This window comes from Mobula hypostoma, chromosome 8, assembly GCF_963921235.1.
Source record: "Mobula hypostoma chromosome 8, sMobHyp1.1, whole genome shotgun sequence".
Lineage (NCBI taxonomy): Eukaryota > Metazoa > Chordata > Chondrichthyes > Myliobatiformes > Myliobatidae > Mobula > Mobula hypostoma.
The window spans coordinates 3,101,413-3,125,646 of record NC_086104.1 but is presented as its reverse complement, the minus strand read 5'-3'; the positions used below and the strand labels follow the sequence as shown (position 1 = coordinate 3,125,646).

The window sequence follows — 24,234 nt, the reverse complement described above, 5'->3', positions numbered from 1 at the left end:
ATTTCCACAATTTCTCCAGCAAACAGGGGGGTTACTATCACAGAGTGCATCCTAGAGTGCTTAAGGAAGTAGCCCAAGAAATAATGGATGCATTAGTGATAATTTTTCAAAACTCATTAGATTCTGGACTAGTTCCTGAGGATTGGAGGGTGGCTAATGTAACCCCACTTTTTAAAAAAGGAGGGAGAGAGAAACCGGGGAATTATAGACCGGTTAGCCTAACGTCGGTGGTGGGGAAACTGCTGGAGTCAGTTATCAAGGATGTGATAACAGCACATTTGGAAAGCGGTGAAATGATCGGACAAAGTCAGCATGGATTTGTGAAAGGAAAATCATGTCTGACGAATCTCATAGAATTTTTTGAGGATGTAACTAGTAGAGTGGATAGGGGAGAACCAGTGGATGTGGTATATTTGGATTTTCAAAAGGCTTTTGACAAGGTCCCACACAGGAGATTAGTGTGCAAACTTAAAGCACACTGTATTGGGGGTAAGGTATTGGTGTGGGTGGAGAATTGGTTAGCAGACAGGAAGCAAAGAGTGGGAATAAACGGGACCTTTTCAGAATGGCAGGCGGTGACTAGTGGGGTACCGCAAGGCTCAGTGCTAGGACCCCAGTTGTTTACAATATGTATTAATGACTTGGATGAGGGAATTGAATGCAGCATCTCCAAATTTGCGGATGACACGAAGCTGGGTGGCAGTGTTAGCTGTGAGGAGGATGCTAAGAGGATGCAGGGTGACTTGGATAGGTTGGGTGAGTGGGCAAGCTCATGGCAGATGCAATTTAATGTGGATAAATGTGAAGTTATCCACTTTGGTGGCAAAAATAGGAAAACAGATTATTATCTGAATGGTGGCTGATTAGGAAAAGGGGAGGTGCAACGAGACCTGGGTGTCATTATACAGCAGTCATTGAAAGTGGCCATGCAGGTACAGCAGGCGGTGAAAAAGGCGAATGGTATGCTGGCATTTATAGCGAGAGGATTCAAGTACAGGAGCAGGGAGGTACTACTGCAGTTGTACAAGGCCTTGGTGAGACCACACCTGGAGTATTGTGTGCAGTTTTGGTCCCCTAATCTGAGGAAAGACATCCTTGCCATAGAGGGAGTACAAAGAAGGTTCACCAGATTGATTCCTGGGATGGCGGGACTTTCATATGAAGAAAGACTGGATGAATTGGGCTTGTACTCGTTGGAATTTAGAAGATTGAGGGGGGATCTGATTGAAACGTATAAAATCCTAAAGGGATTGGACAGGCTAGATGCAGGAAGATTGTTCCCGATGTTGGGGAAGTCCAGAACGAGGGGTCACAGTTTGAGGATAGAGGGGAAGCCTTTTAGGACCGAGATTAGGAAAAACTTCTTCACACAGAGAGTGGTGAATCTGTGGAATTCTCTGCCACAGGAAACAGTTGAGGCCAGTTCATTGGCTATATTTAAGAGGGAGTTAGATATGGCCCTTGTGGCTACGGGGGTCAGAGGGTATGGAGGGAAGGCTGGGGCGGGGTTCTGAGTTGGATGATCAGCCATGATCATAATAAATGGCGGTGCAGGCTCGAAGGGCCGAATGGCCTACTCCTGCACCTATTTTCTATGTTTCTATGTTTCTAATAGGATTTCTGAGAGGGTGTAATAAAATATCTTATCAAGTTTTTCCACCGGAACTCCCTCCATTTCTGTGAACTGGTACACTTCCATTGATACCTCCATATTATTGTCCAGTCTTCCTCAGATATTATTATCCCTCCTTCCTTCTCCCATTTGTTTTAACGTATGAAGTCGAATGTGTTTTAAGATTTGACAAACCCTTATACACGCTTGAAATTGTTCTACTACCGTTGCCTGAGTTATATGCTTTTCTAATTAGCTCTATCAGACATGTTCTTGCCTTGGTTACATATTTAACCATCCTATTAACATACTGTCACATCTGTAAATACCGATAAAAGTCTTGTTTTTCTAATAAGTGTTTCTCTTTGAGCATTTCAAAACTGAACACTGTTCCTTCTTTCATTATATTGCAAATAACTGTTATTCCTTTAGCTGTCCAGTCCTTAAATCCAGCACCCAGTTTATTTGGCGTAAAATCCAAGTCATATGCACACCATTTAAGAATTACAATGTCTCTCTCTAGTCTTTTATAATAGTTTTCCATATTTTAAGAGTCCATTTCACCCACAGGTTATCAATAGTATTTATGTAACTTTGTAGGTTGTTATCAGCCAAAATTGCCTGTATGGGGATGGAAAGTATCCTCTCCTCAATGTTTTTGCATTGAGCGTCATATGATGGGATGCACCAACATATCACAGCTCTCATCTGTGCTGCAAAATAATAATCCCTAAGAGAAGGTCGCCCTTTCCCTTGGCTAATTGCAAAGTTTTGAGATGAACCCTGGGTCTTTTACCTTGCCATATATATCTTGATAGCATCTTGTTCCATTCATTGAATCGATTTTGGTTAATCTCCTCTATTGGTAGGATCTGAAAAAGATATAGTAGTCTGGGTAGTATATTCATTTTAATGGATTCAATCCTTGAACTGAGAACCATCTCGTTATATCTTCCTTAATTTTTTAATATATCGGCTGATAATTGCATTCTGATAATTTTGCCAAATCTTTTGGCATAATGATGCCCAAATATTTGACAGACTGTTTGCCATGCCCAAGGATATCTACTTTCAATTTCTCTTGGTGGGCTATATTTATATGAAAGTAGTTGGATTTTATCTACATTGATCTTGTATCCTGATAATTGGCCATATTGTTCAAAGGATTGCATCAATTTAGGTAAAGAGTATGTTGGTTGCCCTGGATAGATCAAAATGTCATCCACATAACAGGCCAATTTATGTCATAGTCATCCTCATAGTCATAGTCATACTTTATTGATCCTGGGGGAAATTGGTTTTCGTTACAGTTGCACCATAAATAATAAATAGTAATAGAACCATAAATATTTAAATAGTAATATGTAAATTATGCCAGGAACTAAGTCCAGGACCAGCCTAGTGGCTCAGGGTGTCTGACCCTCCAAGGGAGGAGTTGTAAAGTTTGATGGCCACAGGCAGGAATGACTTCCTATGACGCTCTGTGTTGCATCTCAGTGGAATGAGTCTCTGGCTCAATGTACTCCTGTGCCCAACCAGTACATTATGTAGTGGATGGGAGACATTGTCTAAGATGGCATGCAACCTGGATAGCATCCTCTTTTCAGACACCACCGTCAGAGAGTCCAGTTCCATCCCCACAACGTCACTGGCCTTACGAATGAGTTTGTTGATTCTGTTGGTGTCTGCTACCCTCAGCCTGCTGCCCCAGCACACAACAGCAAACATGATAGCACTGGTCACCACAGACTCGTGGAACATCCTCAGCATCGTCCGGCAGATGTTAAAGGACCTCAGTCTCCTCAGGAAATAGAGACAGCTCTGACCCTTCTTGTAGACAGCCTCAGTGTTCTTTGACCAGTCCAGTTTATTGTCAATTCGTATCCCCAGGTATTTGTAATCCTCCACCATGTCCACACTGACCCCCTGGATGGAAACAGGGGTCACCGGTACCTTAGCTCTCCTCAGGTCTACCACCAGCTCCTTAGTCTTTTTCACATTAAACTGCAGATAATTCTGCTCGCACCATGTGATAAAGTTTCCTACCATACCCCTGTACTCAGTCTCATCTCCCTTGCTGATGCATCCAACTATGGCAGAGTCATCCGAAAACTTCTGAAGATGACAAGACTCTATGCAGTAGTTGAAGTCCGAGGTGTAAATGGTGAAGAGAAAGGGAGACAAGACAGTCCCCTGTGGAGCCCCAGTGCTGCTAATCCCTTTATGCTCTGTCCCTTTAATAGTAATTCCCCTGATATCTTCATTTTGTCTGATGTATTGAGCTAATGGTTCCAGATATAATGCGAAGAGTAATGGTGACCATGTACAACCCTGTCTTGTGCCCCTTTCTTGGGTAAAACTATTAGATAAGTATCCACTGATTTTAATCTATATGATTGTCATATAGTGCCTGTATGGTTTTAATAATTGTGTCACGTAGACCAAATCTATGTAAAACTCTGTAAAGAAAATTCCAATTAACCGAATCAGATGCCTTTTCAGCATCTATGCTTATCACTATTGTTTCAATTTAATTTTTTTATATGATCCATAATGTGAAGTGTCCTTCGTATATTGTCTTGTGTTTGGCGTTGTTGTATAAAACCTGTCTGATCATTATGTATCAGTGTGGGTAGAAACTCTTCTAATAGTTTGGCCATGATGGAGGTAAATATTCTATAATCCACATTAAGAACAGATATTGGTCTAGATGACCCACATTCCATTTTATCCTTGCCTTCTTTCGGTATAGCTGAGATTATCGCCTCCTTCCAGCTGGGTGACATTTGCACCTTTCTTAGAGCCCAGTTCAGTGTGGGGAGTAAAACAGGAATTAATTCATTTCTAAATTCTTTATACCACTCTGCCGTATATCCATCTGATCCTGGTGACTTGCTTAATTTAAGCCGACTAATTGCATGTTCTGAGTTCAGCTTGTTATGTTAGCAGTCATCGTTTTGTTTTGTTCTTTGCTTAAAGTGGGTAACTCTAAAGAATTCAGGAAGGTGTCAATCTGGGCTATGCTTCCCCCTGGAACTTCGGAATACAGAGTTTTGTAAAACATTTCAAAAGCCACACTCAGGTTGGAGGAACAACACCTTATATTCTGTCTGGGTAGCCTCCAACCTGATGGCATGAACATTGACTTCTCTAACTTCCGCTAATGCCCCACCTCCCCCTCGTACCCCATCTGTTACTTATTTTTATACACACATTCTTTCTCTCACTCTCCTTTTTCTCCCACTGTCCCTCTGAATATACCCCTTGCCCATCCTCTGGGTCCCCCCCCACTATCGTTCTTCCCGGACCTCCCGTCCCATGATCCTCTCGTATCCCCTTTTGCCAATCACCTGTCCAGCTCTCGGCTCTATCCCTCCCCCTCCTGTCTTCTCCTATTATTTTGGATCTCCCCCTCCCCCTCCAACTTTCAAATCCCTTACTCACTCTTCCTTCAGTTAGTCCTGACGAAGGGTCTCGGCCTGAAACGTCGACTGCACCTCTTCCTATAGATGCTGCTTGGCCTGCTGCGTTCACCAGCAACTTTGATGTATGTTGCTTGAATTTTCAGCATCTGCAGAATTCCTGTTGTTTGCGATTTCAAAAGCTTCTTGAATTTCACTTAGCTTATTTTTTATCACTTTTCTTCTTGGGTCCCTAATTCTATGAATTGTATTTTCTGCTCTCTTTTTTTTTCAGTTTCCACACCAGTATTTTTATAGATTTAGATCCACTTTCATAGTCTCTCTGTTTCAGAAACATTAAATTTTTTCTAATTTCTTGTGTGGCCAAACTACTAATTTCATTCCTAATTTTTTTTTAATTTCCTCTAGTGTGCCAAATTCAGTTTGTGTTTTTTCTAGTTCCTTCAGCTTATTTTGTAATTCCTCTAATGTTTTATTCCTTACTTTTTTCTTATATGAAGATATCGCTATAATTTTCCCCCTTAAGACAGCCTTCAGAGTATCCCATAGAATAGGAGGTGAAACCTCTCCATTATCATTGAATTCTAAGTAAAGACCAATTTCTTTTTTAATTTGTTCCTTAAAATAGGGATCATTGAGTAGATTTGAATTTAGTTTCAAATAGTATTCTTTGGTTGTAGGTGAAAATCAACAGATAAATATATAGGTGCATGGTCACTTACATCTATTGTCCTAATTCCACAGGTGATTATTTTGTCTCTATCTTTTCCAAATGTTATGAAATAGTCTATTCTTGTATATAAGGAATGGGGGGGGGCAGAATAATGAGTGTAATCCCTTCTGTCAGGGAAAAGGTCCCTCCATATATCAATTAGACCAATATCCTCAAAAAGAGTGTTAACTTTCTTATGTAAGGACTTCGTTTCATAAGTTTTTCTATTGGAAGAGTCTAACTTTGGTTGTAATTGTAAATTTAAGTCTCCCCCACATATCAAGAGACCTTCTGTTTCCGTTACCATAATATTAGTAATTTTCTGGAAGAAACTAATATCACTTCTTGGGCGTGTGTATGTATTCAATAAAGGAACTGGATTTCCGTCTATATTCCCCCTTACCAGAATATATCTGCCCTCCTTATCTCCCATTTCCAAAATTTAGCTTGCTTGAGTTGAGAATAGCAACTCCTCTTCTATGTTCCGATTTATATGAGGAGAAAAACAAATTAGTGAAGCCCATTCTCTTTAATTTTCCATGCTCATTATCACTTGTGAGTTTTCTGTAAATATACTACATGGGCTTGTTCTTTTTTTTCATTTTTGATAGAATTTCACTGCATTTCATTGGATTTAACAGCCCATCGACATTAAAAGAAATGAATTTTACATTGTCCTTAGCCATGTGTATTTATCTGTTAATATATCATTGAAATTTGCAGAATATAACTTAAACAATCTACTCCCTGAACAATTAAGAGCCAAGAAACGCGAATAATTTTAAGAAAGGTAACGAAGGCTGGGGACTCTAGATCAGTGGTCTCCAACCACCGGGCCACAAAGCATGTGCTGCCGGGTGGTGAGGAAACGATATGATTTGGCGATATGAGTCAGCTGTACCTTTCCTCATTCCCTGTCACACCCACTGTTGAGCATGAACACACGTGAAGTCATTACCCGCGCATCATCCATGTCAGCGCGGAAAGGAGAGCAACCCTTTTGAGAGAGTGGTTGGTGCGTAGAATGCACTGCCTGAATCAGTGGTGGAGGCAGGTACACTAGTGAAGTTTAAGAGACGACTGGACAGGTATATGGAGGAATTTAAGGTGGGGGTTATATGGGAGGCAGGGTTTGAGGGTTAGCACAACATTGTGGGCCAAAGGGCCTGTACTGTGCTGTACTATTCTATGTTCTATGTTCCTCGAGCTTGCAAATGGCAGTGGGCTGAAAAGTATGTTTGACATAACATCTCTGCCGGCATTCTGGATCAAAGTCAAGGCTGAATATCCTGAGATAGTCAGGAAACACTAAAACGTTGCTTCCATTACCAGCGTATCTCTGCAATGAATGCAACAAAAACTAAACTGCGGAATAGATTGGACATAAGGAACCCCCTTCGGGTATCGCTGTCTCCCATCACCCCTCGATGGCACCGTCTTGTTGAAGGAAAACAATCCCAGGGCTCCCACTGATTCAGCGATATTGGTGTGTTGCAATGATTTTATATGTTCATACGGGGAAAATACACTTAAAATGTTATGATGCTATTGACTTATATAACCATATAACAATTACAGCACGGAAACAGGCCATCTCTGCCCTTCTAGTCCGTGCCGAACGCTTCTCTCACCTAGTCCCGCTGACCTGCACTCAGCCCATAACCCTCCATTCCTTTCCTGTCCATATATCTGTCCAATTTTTCTTTAAATGATAATATCGAACCTGCCTCTACCACTTCTACTGGAAGTTCGTTCAACACTTCAAGCTCCCCTGTCCTCCCCGATAATTGATTTATCACTATAGTCGTGCGAGGACCATATGCGCTGTGTGTTTAATATTAAAATCGTTAGATAAACCCTTTTAGAAACAAAATTGAGTGTATTAGCCACTTATCACCTATATTCCGGTCGTGATTAACAACACCCCCCCCCCCCCCGGCAGAATCGCCAAAAACAATTCGCAGAAAAATATCGACATGTACACACATGCGCACTGGTGCCCGCGCAAGGCTTCGTGGTCATTGTAGTCTTTCTCGGAGTAAACACAACGTATTTGACTGCTACTCTTGGCCGTTGGCAACACTACCCCCGTCCCCTCCCCCCCGGGTTGGCCGGTCCGCAAGAATATTGTCAATATGAAACCGGTCCGCAGTGCCAAAAAGGTTGGGGACCCCTGCACTAGATGACCCTGGGTTGAGCTAGAAGAAACATAGCCCCTCCTACCAGTGAGTTGAGGGGCCCCGCTGCAGTACCTATAAAAGTAAGTTTTAAAAAATCTATGTCCATTACACAGAAATGATTTCCCTGTGTATTCCTCCCATGTATATATTCTCATTTAGGTGGGGAAAAGGGAGTGAATGAATGAATTTAAAAAATTGATTAATATAAAATCCACATTATAATACGTATTTCTTGAGATAGGAATATCACTGTCTATTTTCGCTTCCGTTTAGTTTATCAGCACTTTTAAAGTTAGCCAAACCTTATGGCTCTTCTGGAGGAGGTGAGGGCTGCCCTCGGAGATAGTCTTTTCCTAATATCCTTCTCTCGTCCTCCTCCCGTCCCCTGCTTTCTCGGTTCTCTTACTATTTCCCAAGCAGATCGGGATAACTGCTCAGCCAGGCTTTCCCTCGGTCTGATCACACTAACGGGCAACCCTCTGTTGTTCGTGTCTGTAGTCGCCTCTTCCACCGTCTGATATAGCTGTATCCCTCCTTCGTAAAGCACCTTCAGTTTAGCAGGGTACAGGGGTTGGGAATTTAATCTTTTTTTGCTTTAATATTCGTTTCGCTTCGGAATATTCCTTCTGTTTCTGTAGGACCGCCGGGGGGGGTAATCTTTCTACTTTTGTGCTGTTGGTTGTTTCAGAACAAAGTGAAAGAACTGAGCTCAGGATGGAAAGAATCAGACTGCAAATTGATATTCAATGTGCAAAATATTCATTAATATGGTGCCTTTGGTTTCAAATTATTATGATGATTTTTGTGGTTCTTCATCTGCCCTGACCTTCAGTTGTTTACTACCCACAGGTGTAAATGCAGAGACAGTCCTGATCCAATCACCAGGAGTTGTGAAGGTGCCTGAAGGTGGAACAGTGCGGATACAGTGTGACCTGGAGAGTGACAATGTGGAATACACTGTGGATAAATATGATGTACACTGGTACAACTCACCCAATGAAATTGTACTTAGTCTTTACACTGATGGCCGAGTTTACAGGTCACGGGGCTTCTCCGATCGATTTCAGCTTTCCAGGAATGTCACCACTAACAGCTACTCACTGACCATCAGCGATGTGATGGTCACCGACCCTAAACTTTACATCTGTGGCATTTGGGGGACGGTCTTTGGAAATGGAACCCAGCTGAATGTGACCAGTGAGTACTTCATGTTGGTTGTATTTCTAGTCACGTCTCTGTATCAATGTCTCCGTACAAATAACGATGACACCATGTCCTCAGTTTTATAAAAACACCTGTTAGTTTCTGCTGCAGAATAACGAGTGGGACAAACTGATTTTTTTAACTGATCAAAGTGGATGATTATTCTCTGGCTCCTGAGTTCAGGGTTAATCAGGGAAAGAGGATAAATGCTGGTATTGCCAGTGATGTCCGTGTCTGTGAATAGATGAGGGACAAGGTGAGGGACGACCATTGCACGGACTCAGGTGCTAAAAAACAAAAGCATCCAGAGGAAGAGCAGATGCCATCTGAATAAAACAGGACATCGACTGGACTGCAGGCATGATTAAAATAATGTATTATGAGGAGATTTTGGCTCCTTATCGAAGAAAAAAATATGCTGACATTGGAGAGAGTCGAGAGGAGGTTGACAAGAATGATTCCGGAAACAAAAGGGTTAATGTATGAGCAGCATTTGATGGCTGAGGGACTGTACCCCCTGGAATTCAGAAGAGGGAAGATCTTAATGAAACCTATCAAATATTAAAAGGTTTGGATAAAGTGGATGTGGAGAGGATGTTTTCTATAGTGGGGGAGTCTAGGACTAGAGGGCACAGCCTCAGAATAGACAGATGCCCATTGAGGACAGAGATGAGGAGGGATTTCTTCAGGCAGAGGGAGTGAATCTGTGGAATTCATTGTCATGAGGGGCTGAGGAGGTTAAGTCACTGAGTATATTTAAAGCAGAGGTTGATACAGAGGTAGGTGGAGGAGCAGGTAGTGTGGAGGAAACAGAGAGCCTGCAGAGAGATTTAGATAGTTTAGGGGAATGGGTAAAGAAGTGGTAAATGAAATACAATGTTGGAAAGTGTATGGTCATGCACTTTGGTGGAAGAAACAAACGGGCAGACTATTATTTAGATGGAGAGAGAATTCAAAATGCAGAGATGCAAAGGAACTTGGGAGTCCTTGTGCAGGATCTCCTAAAGGTTAACCTCCAGGTTGACTTGGTGGTGAAGAAGGCAAATGAAATGTTGGCATTCATTTCTAGAGGTATAGGATATAAAAGCAGGAATGTGATGTTGAGACTCTATAAGGCACTCATGAGACCACTCTTGGAGTATTGTGGGCAGTTTTGGGCTCCTTATTTTAGAAAGGATATACTGACATTGGAGAGGATTCAGAGAAGATTCACGAGAATGATTCCAGAAATGAAAGGGTTACAATATAAGGAACATCTGGCAGCTTTTGGGCTGTATTCCCTGGAGTTCAGGAGAATGAAGGGGGGGTCTCATAGAAACATTCCAAATGTTATAAGTCCTAAACAGATTGGATATAGCAAAGTTATTTCCCATATAGGGGATTCTAGGACAAGAGGGCACGAGTTCAGGATTGAAGGATGTCCATTTAGAACTGAGATGTGCAGAAATCCCATGGACCCACGGACTTGGCCTCCACCACAGTCTGTGACAGAGCATTCCATAGATTCAATACCCTCTGGCTAAAGAAATTTCTCTTTACCTGTGTTCTAGAAGGTGCCCCTCAAAGCTTGTGCCTTCTAGTTCTGGATACCCCCACCATAGGAAACATCCTCTCCACATCCACCTTGTCTAGTCCTTTCAACATTCAATACGTATCAATGAGATCCCGCCGCATTCTTCTAAATTCCAGTGAGTACAGGACCTAATCTGCCAAACGCTCCTCGTATGTGAAATCCTTCAATCCTGGAATCATCTTCATGAACCTCCTCTGGACTCTCTCCAACGACAACACACCCTTTCTGAGATATGGGGCCCAAAACTGTTGACAATACTCCAAGTGTAGCCTGACTAGTGTCTTATATCATTATCTCCTTGCTTTTATATTCTATTCCCCTTGAAATACATGCCAACATTGCAGTTGCCTTCTTTACCACAGACTCAACTTGTAAATTAACCTTTTGGGAGTCTTGCATGAGGACTCCTAAGTCCCCCTGCACTTCTGATGTTTGAACCTTCTCCCCATTTAGATAATAGTCTGCACTATTGTTGCTTTTACCAAAATGCATTATCATACATTTCCCAACACTATATTCCATCTGCCACTTTTTTGCCCATTCTTCCAATTTGTCAAACTCCAGCTCGAATCGCATTGCTTCCTCAGTACTACCTACCCCTCCACCTATGTTCATATCACCCGCAAACTTTGCCACAAAACCATCAATTCCATTATCCAAATCATTGACAAGCAATGTGAAAAGTAGCGGTCCCAATACTGACCCCTGAGGAACACCACTGGTCACCAACAGCCAACCAGAAAAGGCCCCTTTTATTCCCACTCACTGCCTCCTGCCCGTCAGCTATTCTGCTATCCATGCCAGTATCTTTCCTATAATGCCATGGGATTTTATCTTGTTAAGGAGCCTCATGTGTGGCACCTTATCAAATGCCTTCTGAAAATCCAAGTAAGTGACATCCACTGCCTCTCCTTTGTTCACCCTGCTTGTTACTTCCTCGAAGAACTCTAAGAGATTTGTCAGGCAAGATTTCCCTTTAAAAAAGCCATGCTGACTTTGACCTATTTCATCATTAGTCTCAAGTACCCTGAAACCTTATCCTTCATAATAGACTCCAACATTTTCCCAGCCACTGAGATTAGGTTAACTGGCCTATAATTTCCTTTCTTGTGCCTTCCTCCCTTCTTAAAGAGTGGAATGACATTTACAATCTTCCAGTCCTCAGGGACAATGCCAGGATCAAGTGATTCTTGAAAGATTATGACCAAATCATCCGTTATCTCTTCAGCAACCTCTCTCAGGACTCTGGGATGTAGTCCATCTGGTCCAGGTAACTTATCCACCTTGAGATTTGAATTTGAAGGGCAATTTTTCCTTTCTAATAGCAATGGCACTCACTCTGCTCCCTGACACTCAGTGACCTCTGGCACACTGCTAGTGTCTTCCACAGTGAAGACTGATGTAAAGTACCCATTACGTTCACCTGCCATTTCTTTGTCCCCCATTACTACCTCACCAGCGTCATTTTCCAGCGGTCCAATATCAATTTTCACCTCCTTTTACTCTTTATACAACTGAAAAACAAAACTTTTGGTATCCTGCTTTATATTATTGGCTAGTCTGCCTTCATATTTCATCTTTTTCCTTCCTATAGCCTTTTTAGTTGCTGTTGCTGGATTTCAAAAGCTTCCCAATCATCCAACTTCCCAGTCACTTTTGCTAGCTTTTATGCCTTTTCCTTGGCTTTTATGCAGTCCTTAACTTTCCTTGTCAGCCACAGTTGCCTACCCCTGCCATTTGAGAAATTCTTCCTCTGTGGGATATATCTATCCTGCGCCTTGTGAACAATTCCCAAACATTCAGCCATCTCTGCTCTGCCATCATACCCCCCAGTATCCTCCTCCAATCCACATAGGCAAGCTGTTCTCTCAGGCCTGTGTAATTCCCTTTATTCCATTGTGATACTGATACATGTGACTTCCAGTATGAATTCAATCATATTATGATCACTGCCTCCTCAGGGTTACTTTACATTAAGCTCCTTAATTTGATCTGAGTTATGACACAACACCCAAACTAAGATAGCCTTTCCCCAAGTAGGCACAAGCACAATCTGCTCTAAAAAGCCATCTCATAGGCGGTCAAAAAACGTTCTCTCTTGCAATCCGACATCAAAATGATTTTTCCAATCTTCTTGCATATTGAACTCCCCCATTACAATTGTGACATTACTCTTGTTAGATGCCCTTTCCAGCTCCCTTTGCAATCTCATAATGTTCTTTTTTACCCATTTTAGCTTCACCCACAAAGATTCAACTTTCTCTGACCCCCTGTCACCTCTTTCTAAAGATGTAATTCCATCTCTTGCCAACAGTCACACCACTGCCTATGCCGTCCTGCCTGTCCTTCCAACATAAAGTATATCCTTTGATGTTAAGCTCCCAACTATGGCCTTCTTTCAGCCACGACTCAGTGTTGCCCACAATGTCATACTGACCATCCCTAATTGCGCCACGAGTCCATCCACTTTATTCCGAATGCTACGTGCATTTAAATACAGCACCTTCAAGTCCTGCATTCTTTTCCCTTTTGAATTTTGGTACAATATAGCTCACTGCTCTATCTGCATTGGTACCCAGTCATTGGCTTGTCCTCTGTTACATTCATGTTACATCATTAACTTGTCAACATGCTGGCTCATCCCCAGCTCTATCATAACATCAACATAACTAGTCGATGCTGAAACCATTTAAACCGCCCACTCCCATTACCCCCACTGGCACAATAGCCCTCCAGACCACTACGGTCCATGAACCTATCCAAACTTTTCTTAAGAGTTGAAATCGAGCTCGCATGCTCCACTTGTGCTGGCAGCTCATTCCACACTCTCACAGCCCTCTGGGTGAAGAAGTTTTCCCTCATGTTCCCCTTAAACTTTTCACCTTTCACCCTTACCCCATGACTTCTGTTCGTGGTCCCATCCAGCCTCTGTGGAAAGGATTTACTCCCCTCATAATTTTGAATACCTCTATCGAACCTCCTCTCAACCTTTTACATTCCAAGGAGTAAAGTCCTAACCTATTCAAAAGAAAGTGGTGAATCTATGGAATTCTTTGTCACAGTCAGCTGTGGAGGCCAAGTCTTTGTGTATGTTTAAGGCAGAGGTAATAAGATTCTTGATTGGTCAATGTATGAAGGTATATGGGGAGAAGGCAGGAGATTATGGACCTGTGTTCCCAGATCCCTTTGTTCTACCACACTCCTCAGTGCCCGACCATCGGTTGGTTCTACCAAAGTGCGACACCTCACACTTGTCTACATTAAATTCCATTTGCCATTGTACAGCCCATTTTCATCAGCTGATGTAAATCCCTCTGCAAGCCATGATAGCCTAACTCACTATCCACTACACCCCCAATCTTGGTGTCATCTGCAAATTTGTTGATCCAGTTAACCACATTATCATCCAGATAGTTGATATAGATGACAAATAACAATGGACCCAGCACCGATCCCTGGGATATACCACAGGTCACAGGCCACCAGTCAGAGAGGCAAACATCTGCTACCACTCTTTGGCTTCTTCCACAAAGCCACTGTCTAATACAATTGACTACCTCACCTTGAATGAACATAAGATAGAAAATAGGAGCAGGAGTAGGCCATCTGACCCATCGAGCCTGCTCTGTCATTCAATAAGATCATGGCTGATCTGACAGTGGACTCATCTCCACCCACCTGCCCTTTCTCCATAACCCTTAATTCCCCTATTATGCAAAAATCTATCCAATCTCATCTTAAATATATTTACTGAGGTAATCTCCACTGCTTCATTGGGTACAGAATTCCACAGATTGACCACTGTCTGGGAAAAGCAGTTCCTCCTCATCTCCATCCTAAATCTACTCCCCTGAATCTTGAGGCTATGTCCCCTAGTTCTAGTCTCACCAACCAGTGGAAACAACTTTCCTGCTTCTATCTTATCTATGCCTTTCATAATGTTATATGTTTCTTTAAGATCTCCTCTCATTCCTCTGAATTCCAGCAAATACAGTCTCGGGCAACTGAATCTCTCTTCATAATCTAACCCCTCATCTCTGGAATCAACCTGGTAAACTTCCTCTACACTTCTCCAATGTGGAGCTACTGAACCGTCTTGACCAGCCTGCCATGTGTGACCCTGTAAAATACCTTGCTAAAGTCCATATAGACAACATCCACTGCCTTGCCTTCATCCACTTCCCAGGACGTAATGATGAGTCTTTATAAAGCACTGGTGAGACCTCACTTAGAGTATTGTGAGCAGTTTTGGGCCCCATATCTTAGAAAGGATGTGCTGAAACTGGAGAGGGTTCAAAGGAGTTTCACGAAAATGATTGCAGGATTGAATGGCTTGTCATATGAAGAGTGTTTGATGGCTCTGGGCCTGTATTTACTAGGGTTCAGAATACTGAAGGATGATTTGAATGCAAACTATCAAATGGTGAAAGGTCTTGATAGAGTGGTTGTGGAGAGGATGTTTCCTATGGTGGGATACTCTAAGACCAGAGGACACAGCCTCAGAACAGAGAGGCATCCTTTTAGAATAGAGATGAGCACGAATTTCTTTAGCAAGAGAGTGGTGAATCTGTGGAATTCTTTGCCACGGGCAGTTGTGGAGGCCAAGTCTTTATGTATATATAAGGCAGAGGTTGATAGATTCTGGATTGGTCAGGGCATGAAGGGATTCAGGGAGAAGGCAGGAGTTTGGGGCTGAGAGGAAATTGGATCAGCCATGATGAAATGACGGAGCAGACTCAATGGGCGAAATTGCCTAATTATTATGGTCTCATGGTTATGTTAACGGCCTTACAAGCACACATGACTGACACTCATTAGAAACTGTTCAGCAACAACCTCCTGTCCCAAATAAACAAAGTGAATCCTGCCTATTTTCTCAATTAGTTTTTGTTATTTAAGAGATGTCCCAAATAAGCCACTTCCTGATTAACTGATGTCCCAATGAACCAGAATCTACTGTATCTGCCTGGAACAGGTTACTGGGTAGTAGTGAAGCAGGAAGTGTGTTTGACTTTAAGAGGATTTTAGATGGACACGTGAATACAAAGGGAATGGAGGGATATGAGTGATACATAGGAGGAGGATATTTAACATAAATGACCATCAAGGTCGACACAACATCAAGGCCAGATGTCCTGTCCTGTTCTGTACTGTTCCACGTTCAACTTAAAGTGGGTGGTGATTACCTGAAGCACATATTTATCACCCATCATTGGTCTCGTCTGAACTCTGTAAACTCTGGAACAGCTGCAACATAATATTAATATCAGAAGCAATAAAGTGTTTGTACTTTCACAAGAGGTCATGTAACAAAAGATGTCTGCTTCAAGCTGGGGTTGAAGTGACGATATTCTCCCTTACAGGTGCAGACGTTCCTGTCCTTATCCAGTCCCCGAGCGTACAGCGTGTCACTGAGGGTCACACGGCGTGGTTATGGTGTACCATGAGCAAAGCCAGGCTGGAAGACACCGACGTCCACTGGTATCGGAAACTACCTGGGCAGGACATGGAGTGGGTTTTAACACACAGGGCAGGAGGCAGCACAGAGAGGGGACAGGGTTTCACTGAGAGGTTCCAGTCCTACAGAGACACGTCCAACAGCAGCTTCACCCTGACAGTCACAGACGTGGTGCACAGTGATTCTGCCGTCTATTACTGCAGAGTGTGGGGAGACATCGATGGGAACGGCACCCAGCTCATCGTAACCAGTGAGTACAAGTTCTATTTATTCAGCAGTGTGTTCCTGCATTGGGAGTTATTCCACCACCACTCACTTCCCGTGGCTGGGCACATTGTACTGAAGAACACACAGTGTAATACTGGAGCCCCATCACTGGGACACGATCCAGAGCACTGTGGCCCCTAACTCATGGGTGGGGAGCACCAACATGGTGACTGACCGTCTGCTCTGTGTATCCAGTTGGATATTTGAAAATAAATGTCAATGTGGAGTGTGTTATCACAGGAGAGAAAAGGAGAAGCTGTTCAGTGTTCAGAGTCATAGATCAGGCTCTCTTAAATCTAAAACACCTCCCTCAAAAGCACCAAAACTGTGGAATTCAAAACCTAAAACTATAAGAGATGCAGACTCAGAAGATACTTTTAAATGCCATCTCTTTTAACTAACAAGTTTTCAAAAGTAATTGTAATATTAAAATACATATCTGTCACCAAAAACATCTCTGAGATTCTTTTTCTTACTGGCATACTCAATAAGTCCATAATAGAATAATAACCATTATAGGATCAATGAAAGACAATACCAACCTGGTCTTAGATGCAAGATGTCACCAGTCCATATGAAAAGTACACTATAAATAAGTTATTATGATTTTTTTTTCTCAGCTCCAGCTGGAAAATCGGAGGTACAGGCATAGCCAAGCACACTCATTTCTAAATTTCTAGGAGCTATTGGATTACTCAAGTGGTGTTTAATATTGTGGCTTCCTGAAGATTTACATAAGCATTGCTGTGTAGCCCTAATTGTTTAATGCTATTGCGTCGTGCCTTTGCGATGATACCAATTGTAGATATTAGCACTGGGACAATGTATACCCTGTTCATGTTCCATAGTCTTTCAATTTCCACTTTTAATTCAGCACATTTCTGGTATTTTTCACTTACTGACTTCTGTAAGTTTTGTGTGTTTGGAATGGCTATATCTACTAAGTAAGTTGTTATTGCTTGTTTATCCTGTATTTTTTAATATCCGGGCAGTTATTATGGAGTGTCCAATTTGTAATGTTATTATTACAGATGGACACTGCAAAGGTGCCTAACTAAAAGCCTGGAAAGAAGAGAATTCTGGCTGGTGATGGATTTAAATGAACCAACTCTCCCCCCTCATTCAAACCATGAATATTGATAATTCTACCACTCACTGAACAGAAATATGGAGGTTGTTTAGGGACAACTTCCATGGGGTTCTGGATAGCTTTGTTTCATTGAGTCAGGGAAAGGATGTGAGGGTGAAGGAACCATGGTTGACAAGAGAAGTGGAACATCTGGTCAAGAGGAAGAAGGAAGTACACATAAGGTTTAGGAAGTAAAAAATCAGATGGAGCTCTTGAGAGTTATAAGGTCACCAGGAAGGATCTTTAGTTGGGATTTGAGAGAGCTGAAATGAGTCTTGGTGAGCAGGAATAAGGAAAATCCAAGGCACGCTACATTCTAGATGAGGAACTGGAGAACAGCTAGAGTGAGGGTAGAACTAATCAGGAATAAAGGGGAAATATTATCAACCGATGCAACATGGTCCTCAGAATTCTCTCCAAACTATAACAGACCCCCTGATCGCAGGGCTGCTGAACCATCAGAACCAGCCAGATATAATTGAGCAGTAAGGATCTGTAAATTATTCTTGTTGCAAACATTTATTTAAATTTTAGGAATTGTTAAATGCTGGGGAAATATACTGCCTTTTATTGAACTCCATAAATATACATTAATGTCTACATATCCAACACACAGATCCCGCGGATGATCCCGTCCTTGTGCAGGATCCACCAATCAGCAAGGTGCCGGAGGGTGTAACTGTCCAGCTCCACTGTGCCTTGTATAATGCCAGTGTGACTGTCACCGATGTCCAGTGGTACCACCAGCGGCCGGGGAACAAGAGCGAGTGGGCGTTGAGTCACTTTGTGAATGACTCTGTGAGCAGGTCTGGGTGTATCTCTGACCGTTTTCAGTCTTACAGGAATGTCGTGAGTAACAGTTACATTCTGACCATCAGTAACACATCTATTAGTGACACTGCAGTGTACAACTGCAGTGTGTGGAGTTACATCTACGGAGGAGGAACACAGCTCAATGTAACTGGTAAGTCAACGTCAGTTCACACCGACAATAACAGCATCTCAGTATTCAACCTTCACACGATGACTGTCAGACACAGGGGGTTCTGTAATGTCCCCAGTAGAACAGAGAGTCGGATGGTTTTCCCTGGAGTGTAAGCATAGAAACATAGAAAACCTACAGCACAATACAGGCCCTTCAGCCCACAAAGTTGTGTTGAACAGATCCCTACTTTAGAAATTACAAGGCTTACCTATTTTTCTAACGTCCATGTACCTATTCAAAAGTCTCTTAAAAGACCCTATCGTATCCGCCTCCACCACCGTCGCCGGCAGCCCATTCCACGCACTCACCACTCTCTGTGTAAAAAACTTACCCCTGACATCTCCTCTGTACCTGCTTCCCAGCACCTTAAACCTGTGTCCTCTTATGGCAACCATTTCAGCCATGGGAAAAAGCCTCTGACTATCCACACGATCAATGCCTCTCATCATCTTATACACCTCTATCGGGTCACCTCTCATCCTCCGTTGCTCCAGGGAGAAAAGGCCGAGTTCACTCAACCTATTCTCATAAGGCATGCTCCCCAATCCAGGCAACATCCTTGTAAATCTCCTCTGCACCCTTTCTATGGCTTCCACATCCTTCCTGTAGTGAGGCAACCAGAACTGAGCACAGTACTCCAAATGGGGTCTGACCAGGGTCCTATATAGCTGCAACATTACCTCTCGGCTCCTAAATTCAGTTCCATGATTGATGAAGGCCAATGCCTTCTTAACCACAGAGTCAACCTACGCAGCTGCTTTGAGCATCCTATGGACTCTGACCCCAAGATCCCTCTGATCTTCCACACTGCCAAGAGTCTTACCATTAGTACTATATTCTGCCATCATATTTGACCTACCAAAATGAACCACTTCACACTTATCTGGGTTGAACTCCATCTGCCACTTCTCAGCCCAGTTTTGCATCCTATCAATGTCGCACTGTAACCTCTGACAGCCCTCCACACTATCCACAACACCCCTAACCTTTGTGTCATCAGCAAATTTACTAACCCATCCCTCCACTTCCTCATCCAGGTCATTTATAAAAATCACGAAGAGTAGGGATCCCAGAACAGATCCCTGAGGCACACCACCGGTCACCGACCTCCATGCAGAATATGACTTGTCTACAACCACTCTATGCCTTCTGTGGGCAAGCCAGTTCTGGATCCACAAAGCAATGTCCCCTTGAATCCCATGCCTCCTTACTTTCTCAATAAGCCTTGCATGGGGTAACTTGCTGAAATCCATATACACTACATCTACTGCTCTTCCTTCATCAATGTGTTTATCACATCCTCAAGAAATTCAATCAGGCTCGTAAAGCACAACCTGCCCTTGACAAAGCCATGCTGACTATTCCTAATCATATTATACCCATCGAAATGTTCATAATCCTGCCTCCCAGGATCTTCTCCATCAATTTACCAACCACTGAGGTAAGACTCACCGGTCTGTAATTTCCTGGGCTATCTCTACTCCCTTTCTTGAATAAAGAAACAACATCTGCAACCTTCCAATCATCCGGAATCTCTCCCATCCCCGTTGATGATGCAAAGATCATCGCCAGAGGCTCAGCAATCTCCTCCCTCGCCTCCCACAGTAGCCTGGGGTATATCTCATCCAGTCCCGGCGACTTATTCAACTTGATGCTTTCCAAAAGCTCCAGCACATCCTCTTTCTTAATATCTACATGCTCATGCTTTTCAGTCTGCTGCAAGTCATCACTACAATCACCAAGATCCTTTTCCATAGTGAATACTGAAGTAAAGTATTCATTAAGTACCTCTGCTATTTCCTCTGGTTCCATGCACACTTTCCCACTGTCACACTTAATAGGTCCTATTCTTTCACGTCTTATCCTCTTGCTCTTCACATACTTGTGGAATGCCTTGGGGTTTTCCTTAATCCTGCCTGCCAAGGCCTTCTTATGGCCCCTTCTGGCTCTCCTTCTTAAGCTCCTTTCTATTAGCCTTATAATCTTCTAGATTTCTAACATTACCTAGCTCTCTGAAGCTTTTGTAAGCTTTTCTTTTCTTCTTGACTAGATCTGTTACAGCCTTTGTACACCATGGTTCCTGTACCCTACCATAACTTCCCTGTCTCATTGGAACGTTCCTGTGCAGAACTCCACACAAATATCCCCTGAACATTTGCCACATTTCTTCCGTACTTTTCCCTGAGAACATCTGTTTCCAATTTAAGCTTCCAATTTCCGGCCTGATAGCCTCATAATTCCCCTTACTCCAATTAAATGCTTTTCTAACTTGTCTCTTCCTATCTCTCTCCAATGCTATTGTAAAGGAGATAGAATTATGATCACTATCTCCAAAATGCTCTCCCACTGAGAGATCTGACACCTGATCAGGTTCATTTCCCAATATCAGATCAAGTACAGCCTCTCCTCTTGTAGGCTTATCTACATATTGTGTCAAGAAACCTTCCTGAATGCACCTAACAAACTCCACCCCATCTAAACCCCTTGTTCTAGGGAGATGCCAATCAATATTTGGAAAATTAAAATCTCCCAACATGACAACCCTGTTATTATTACTCCTTTCCAGGATCTGTCTCCCTATCTGCTCCTCGATGTCCCTGTTACTATTGGGTGGCCTATAAAAGACACACCAGTAAAGTTATTGACCCCTTCCTGTTCCTAACCTCCACCCACAGAGACTCCGTAGACAACCGCTCCATGGCATCCACCTTTTCTGCAGCCGTGACACTATCTCTGATCAACAGTGCCACGCCCCCACCTCTTTTGCCTCCCTCCCTGTCCTTTCTGAAACATCTAAAGCTTGGCACTCGAAGTAACCATTCCTGTCCCTGAGCCATCCAAGTCTCTGTAATGGCCACCACCTCATATCTCCAAGTACTGATCCACGCTCTAAGCTCATTCGCTTTGTTCACAACACTCCTTGCGTTAAAATAGACACATCACAAACCGTCAGTCTGAGCGTGTCCCTTCTCTTTCATCTGCCTATCTTCCCTCTTGCACTGTCTACAAGCTTTCTCTATTTGTTAGCCAACCTCCTCTTCCCCAGTCTCTTCAGTTCGGTTCCCACCCCCCAACAATTCTAGGTTAAACTCTCCCCAGTAGCCTTGGCAAACCTCCCTGCCAGGATATTGGTTCCCCTGGGATTCAAGTGCAACCCGTCCTTTTTGTACAGGTCACACCTGCCCCAAAGGAGGTCCCAATCATCCAGAAATCTGAATCCCTGTTCCCTGCTCCAATCCCTCAGCCACGCATTTACCCTCCACCTCATTCTATTCCTATTCTCACAGTCGCGTGGCACAGGCAGTAATCCCGAGATGACTACCTTTGAGGTCCTGCTTCTCTGTCTGTCTGAAATCTCTCCACATTCTCTTCATAGCCACACTGCCAATCAGTAACCTTATCCATTGCACAGTCCCCTCACCGACATCACCGATCAATTCACTGTGATACCCCAAGACTCAGAGTCACACAATCCTAAAATGGCCATTTCTGTTTCAGAAACTGGTTCTGAACAGACTGTTTTCTGTTCATAACCAATCCACAGTCCACATTAGCATCGCAAACACGAAGAAATCTGCAGATGCTGGAAATTCAAGCAACACACACAAAATGCTGGTGAACGCAGCAGGCCAGACAGCATCCATAGGAAGAAACACAGTCGACGTTTCGGGCCAAGACCCTTCGTCAGGACTAATTGAAGGAAGAGATAGTTAGAGATTTGAAAGTGGGAGGGGAGGGGAGATTCAAAATGATTGGAGAAGACAGGAGGGGGAGGGATAGAGCCAAGAGCTGGAAAGTTGATTGGCAAAAGGGATATGAGAGGATCATGGGACGGGAGGCCTGGGGAGAAAGAAAGGGGGAGGGGAGCACCAGAGGAATATGGAGAGCAGGCAAGGAGTTATTGTGAGAGGAACAGAGAGAGAAAAAAGAGAGAGAAAGAGAGAAAAAAGCGAAAAACCTTATATTCCGTCTCGGTAGCCTCTAAACTGATGGCATGAACATTGACTTCTCTAACTTTCATTAATGCCCCTCCTCCCCTTCTTACCCCATCCCTTATTTATTTATTTATTATTCCCCCCCCCCCCTTTTTCCCCTCTCTCTCTCTTTTTTCTCTCTCTGTCCCTCTCACAATAACTCCTTGCCTGCTCCCCATCTTCGTCTGGTGCTCCCCTCCCCCTTTTCCTTCTCCTGTCCCATGATCCTCTCGTATCCCTTTTGCCAATCACCTGTCCAGCTCTTGGCTCCATCCCTCCCCCCTCCTGTCTTCTCCTATCATTTTGGATCTCCCTCTCCCCCTCCCACTTTCAAATCTCTAACTATCTCTTCTTTCAGTTAGTCCTGACGAAGGGTTTTGGCCCAAAACGTCGACTGTACTTCTTCCTATTGATGCTGCCTGGCCTGCTGCGTTCCACCAGCATTGTGTGTGTGTTGTCCACATTAGTATATTACCTCTCATACTGTGCACTGTAGTTTATTTAACAATCTGTGCCCGAATCCTCACAGGAATCTCCTTTTGACCCTCTCCAATGGCACGACATTCTTTATTGGATAAGTGGCTCTTTAAGAAGGCAGGGAAGCAAAAGAAAGGAAATTATAGGCCAATGAGCCTGACAAGGTGGCCATGAGGCTGCGTAACAAAATAAGAGCCCATGGTAAGATACTTGCATGGATTGAGCATTGACTGATTGGAAGGTTGCAAAGAATGGGAATAATGGAGTAACATACAACTTACGGTCATCTAGAACCATTCCAAAATCTCGTGAAACTTGAAAGTCCAGTACTAATGCCTCCACAAACTCTTCAGCTTCCACTCTCAGAATCCTGGGGTGAACACACCTGGTCCAGGTGACTTATCTACTTTCAAACCTTTCAGCTTCCCAAACACCTTTGCCTGATAATAGTTCAAGTTTAGTCATCTGACTGTACACATCTACGACTAAAACGGAGCAACATTCCTCCAGACCATGGTTCACCCACAAAACGTACGTCACGCACAGCACATAAAACAAAATATTACCATCAATACATTAATAAAATATCATTCAAAATGCATGTAGAACACAGCACAGGTAAACAATAAACAGCTCACTGTGCTAGTGAGGAGATCTCGGAGGTGACAGGGTATTCATTAGTCTCACAGCCTGAGGGAAGAAGCTGTTACCCAGTCTGACAGTCCCAGTCCTGATGCTCCTGTCCCTCCTTCCTGACCGTAGTGGGTCAAAGAGATTACAGAATTCATCCTTGTAAAGAAAGAGTCAAATGCTATGGAAATGGCAAAAGTGCTGCCCGATGCCACAAGGGGCGAACAGGAACAACAAACAACATGAGTTCAATACTTCAATGTCTCCTCTTGATACTGGAATGAAATTTGATATGTTCTTTGCCAAACTTTCCAAATACCTCAGAAAATATTATTGTGAGTCCAATTGCTAATTGCTGATGGGTGGTGGGAACCCTCAACAATGCTTCAAGCTCTTCGTTAGCAATGGTCCTGGTAAATGTCACAAATAGAGGGGAGGATGGTGTGGCTGATTCTTGGCAGTTTTCACTATCGTCTGTAGGGTCTTGCGGTCTGATGCCTTGCAGCTTCCGTACCACACAATGATACAACCAGACAGCTAATTGAAGCCAGTATTGAGCTTCCATCAATTCCCACCAGTCTTCCTTGAACAGGAACACGTTGATCCTCACGT

The 24,234-nt window shown here is 43.2% G+C and overlaps 1 protein-coding gene across 2 annotated transcripts in view; it reads left to right on the top strand.

Annotated features, from left to right (window-relative positions):
* The window catches only part of LOC134350031 (uncharacterized), a 76,003-nt gene that overhangs the window by 30,039 nt on the left and 21,730 nt on the right, over positions 1–24,234 (top strand). For both annotated transcript variants that reach the window (XM_063054939.1, XM_063054938.1), the window contains exons 2-4: positions 8,776–9,123; positions 16,066–16,410; positions 18,173–18,520. In XM_063054939.1, coding sequence (XP_062911009.1) covers positions 8,776–9,123; positions 16,066–16,410; positions 18,173–18,520 — 1,041 coding nt within the window. The remainder of the gene's footprint in view (positions 1–8,775; positions 9,124–16,065; positions 16,411–18,172; positions 18,521–24,234) is intronic.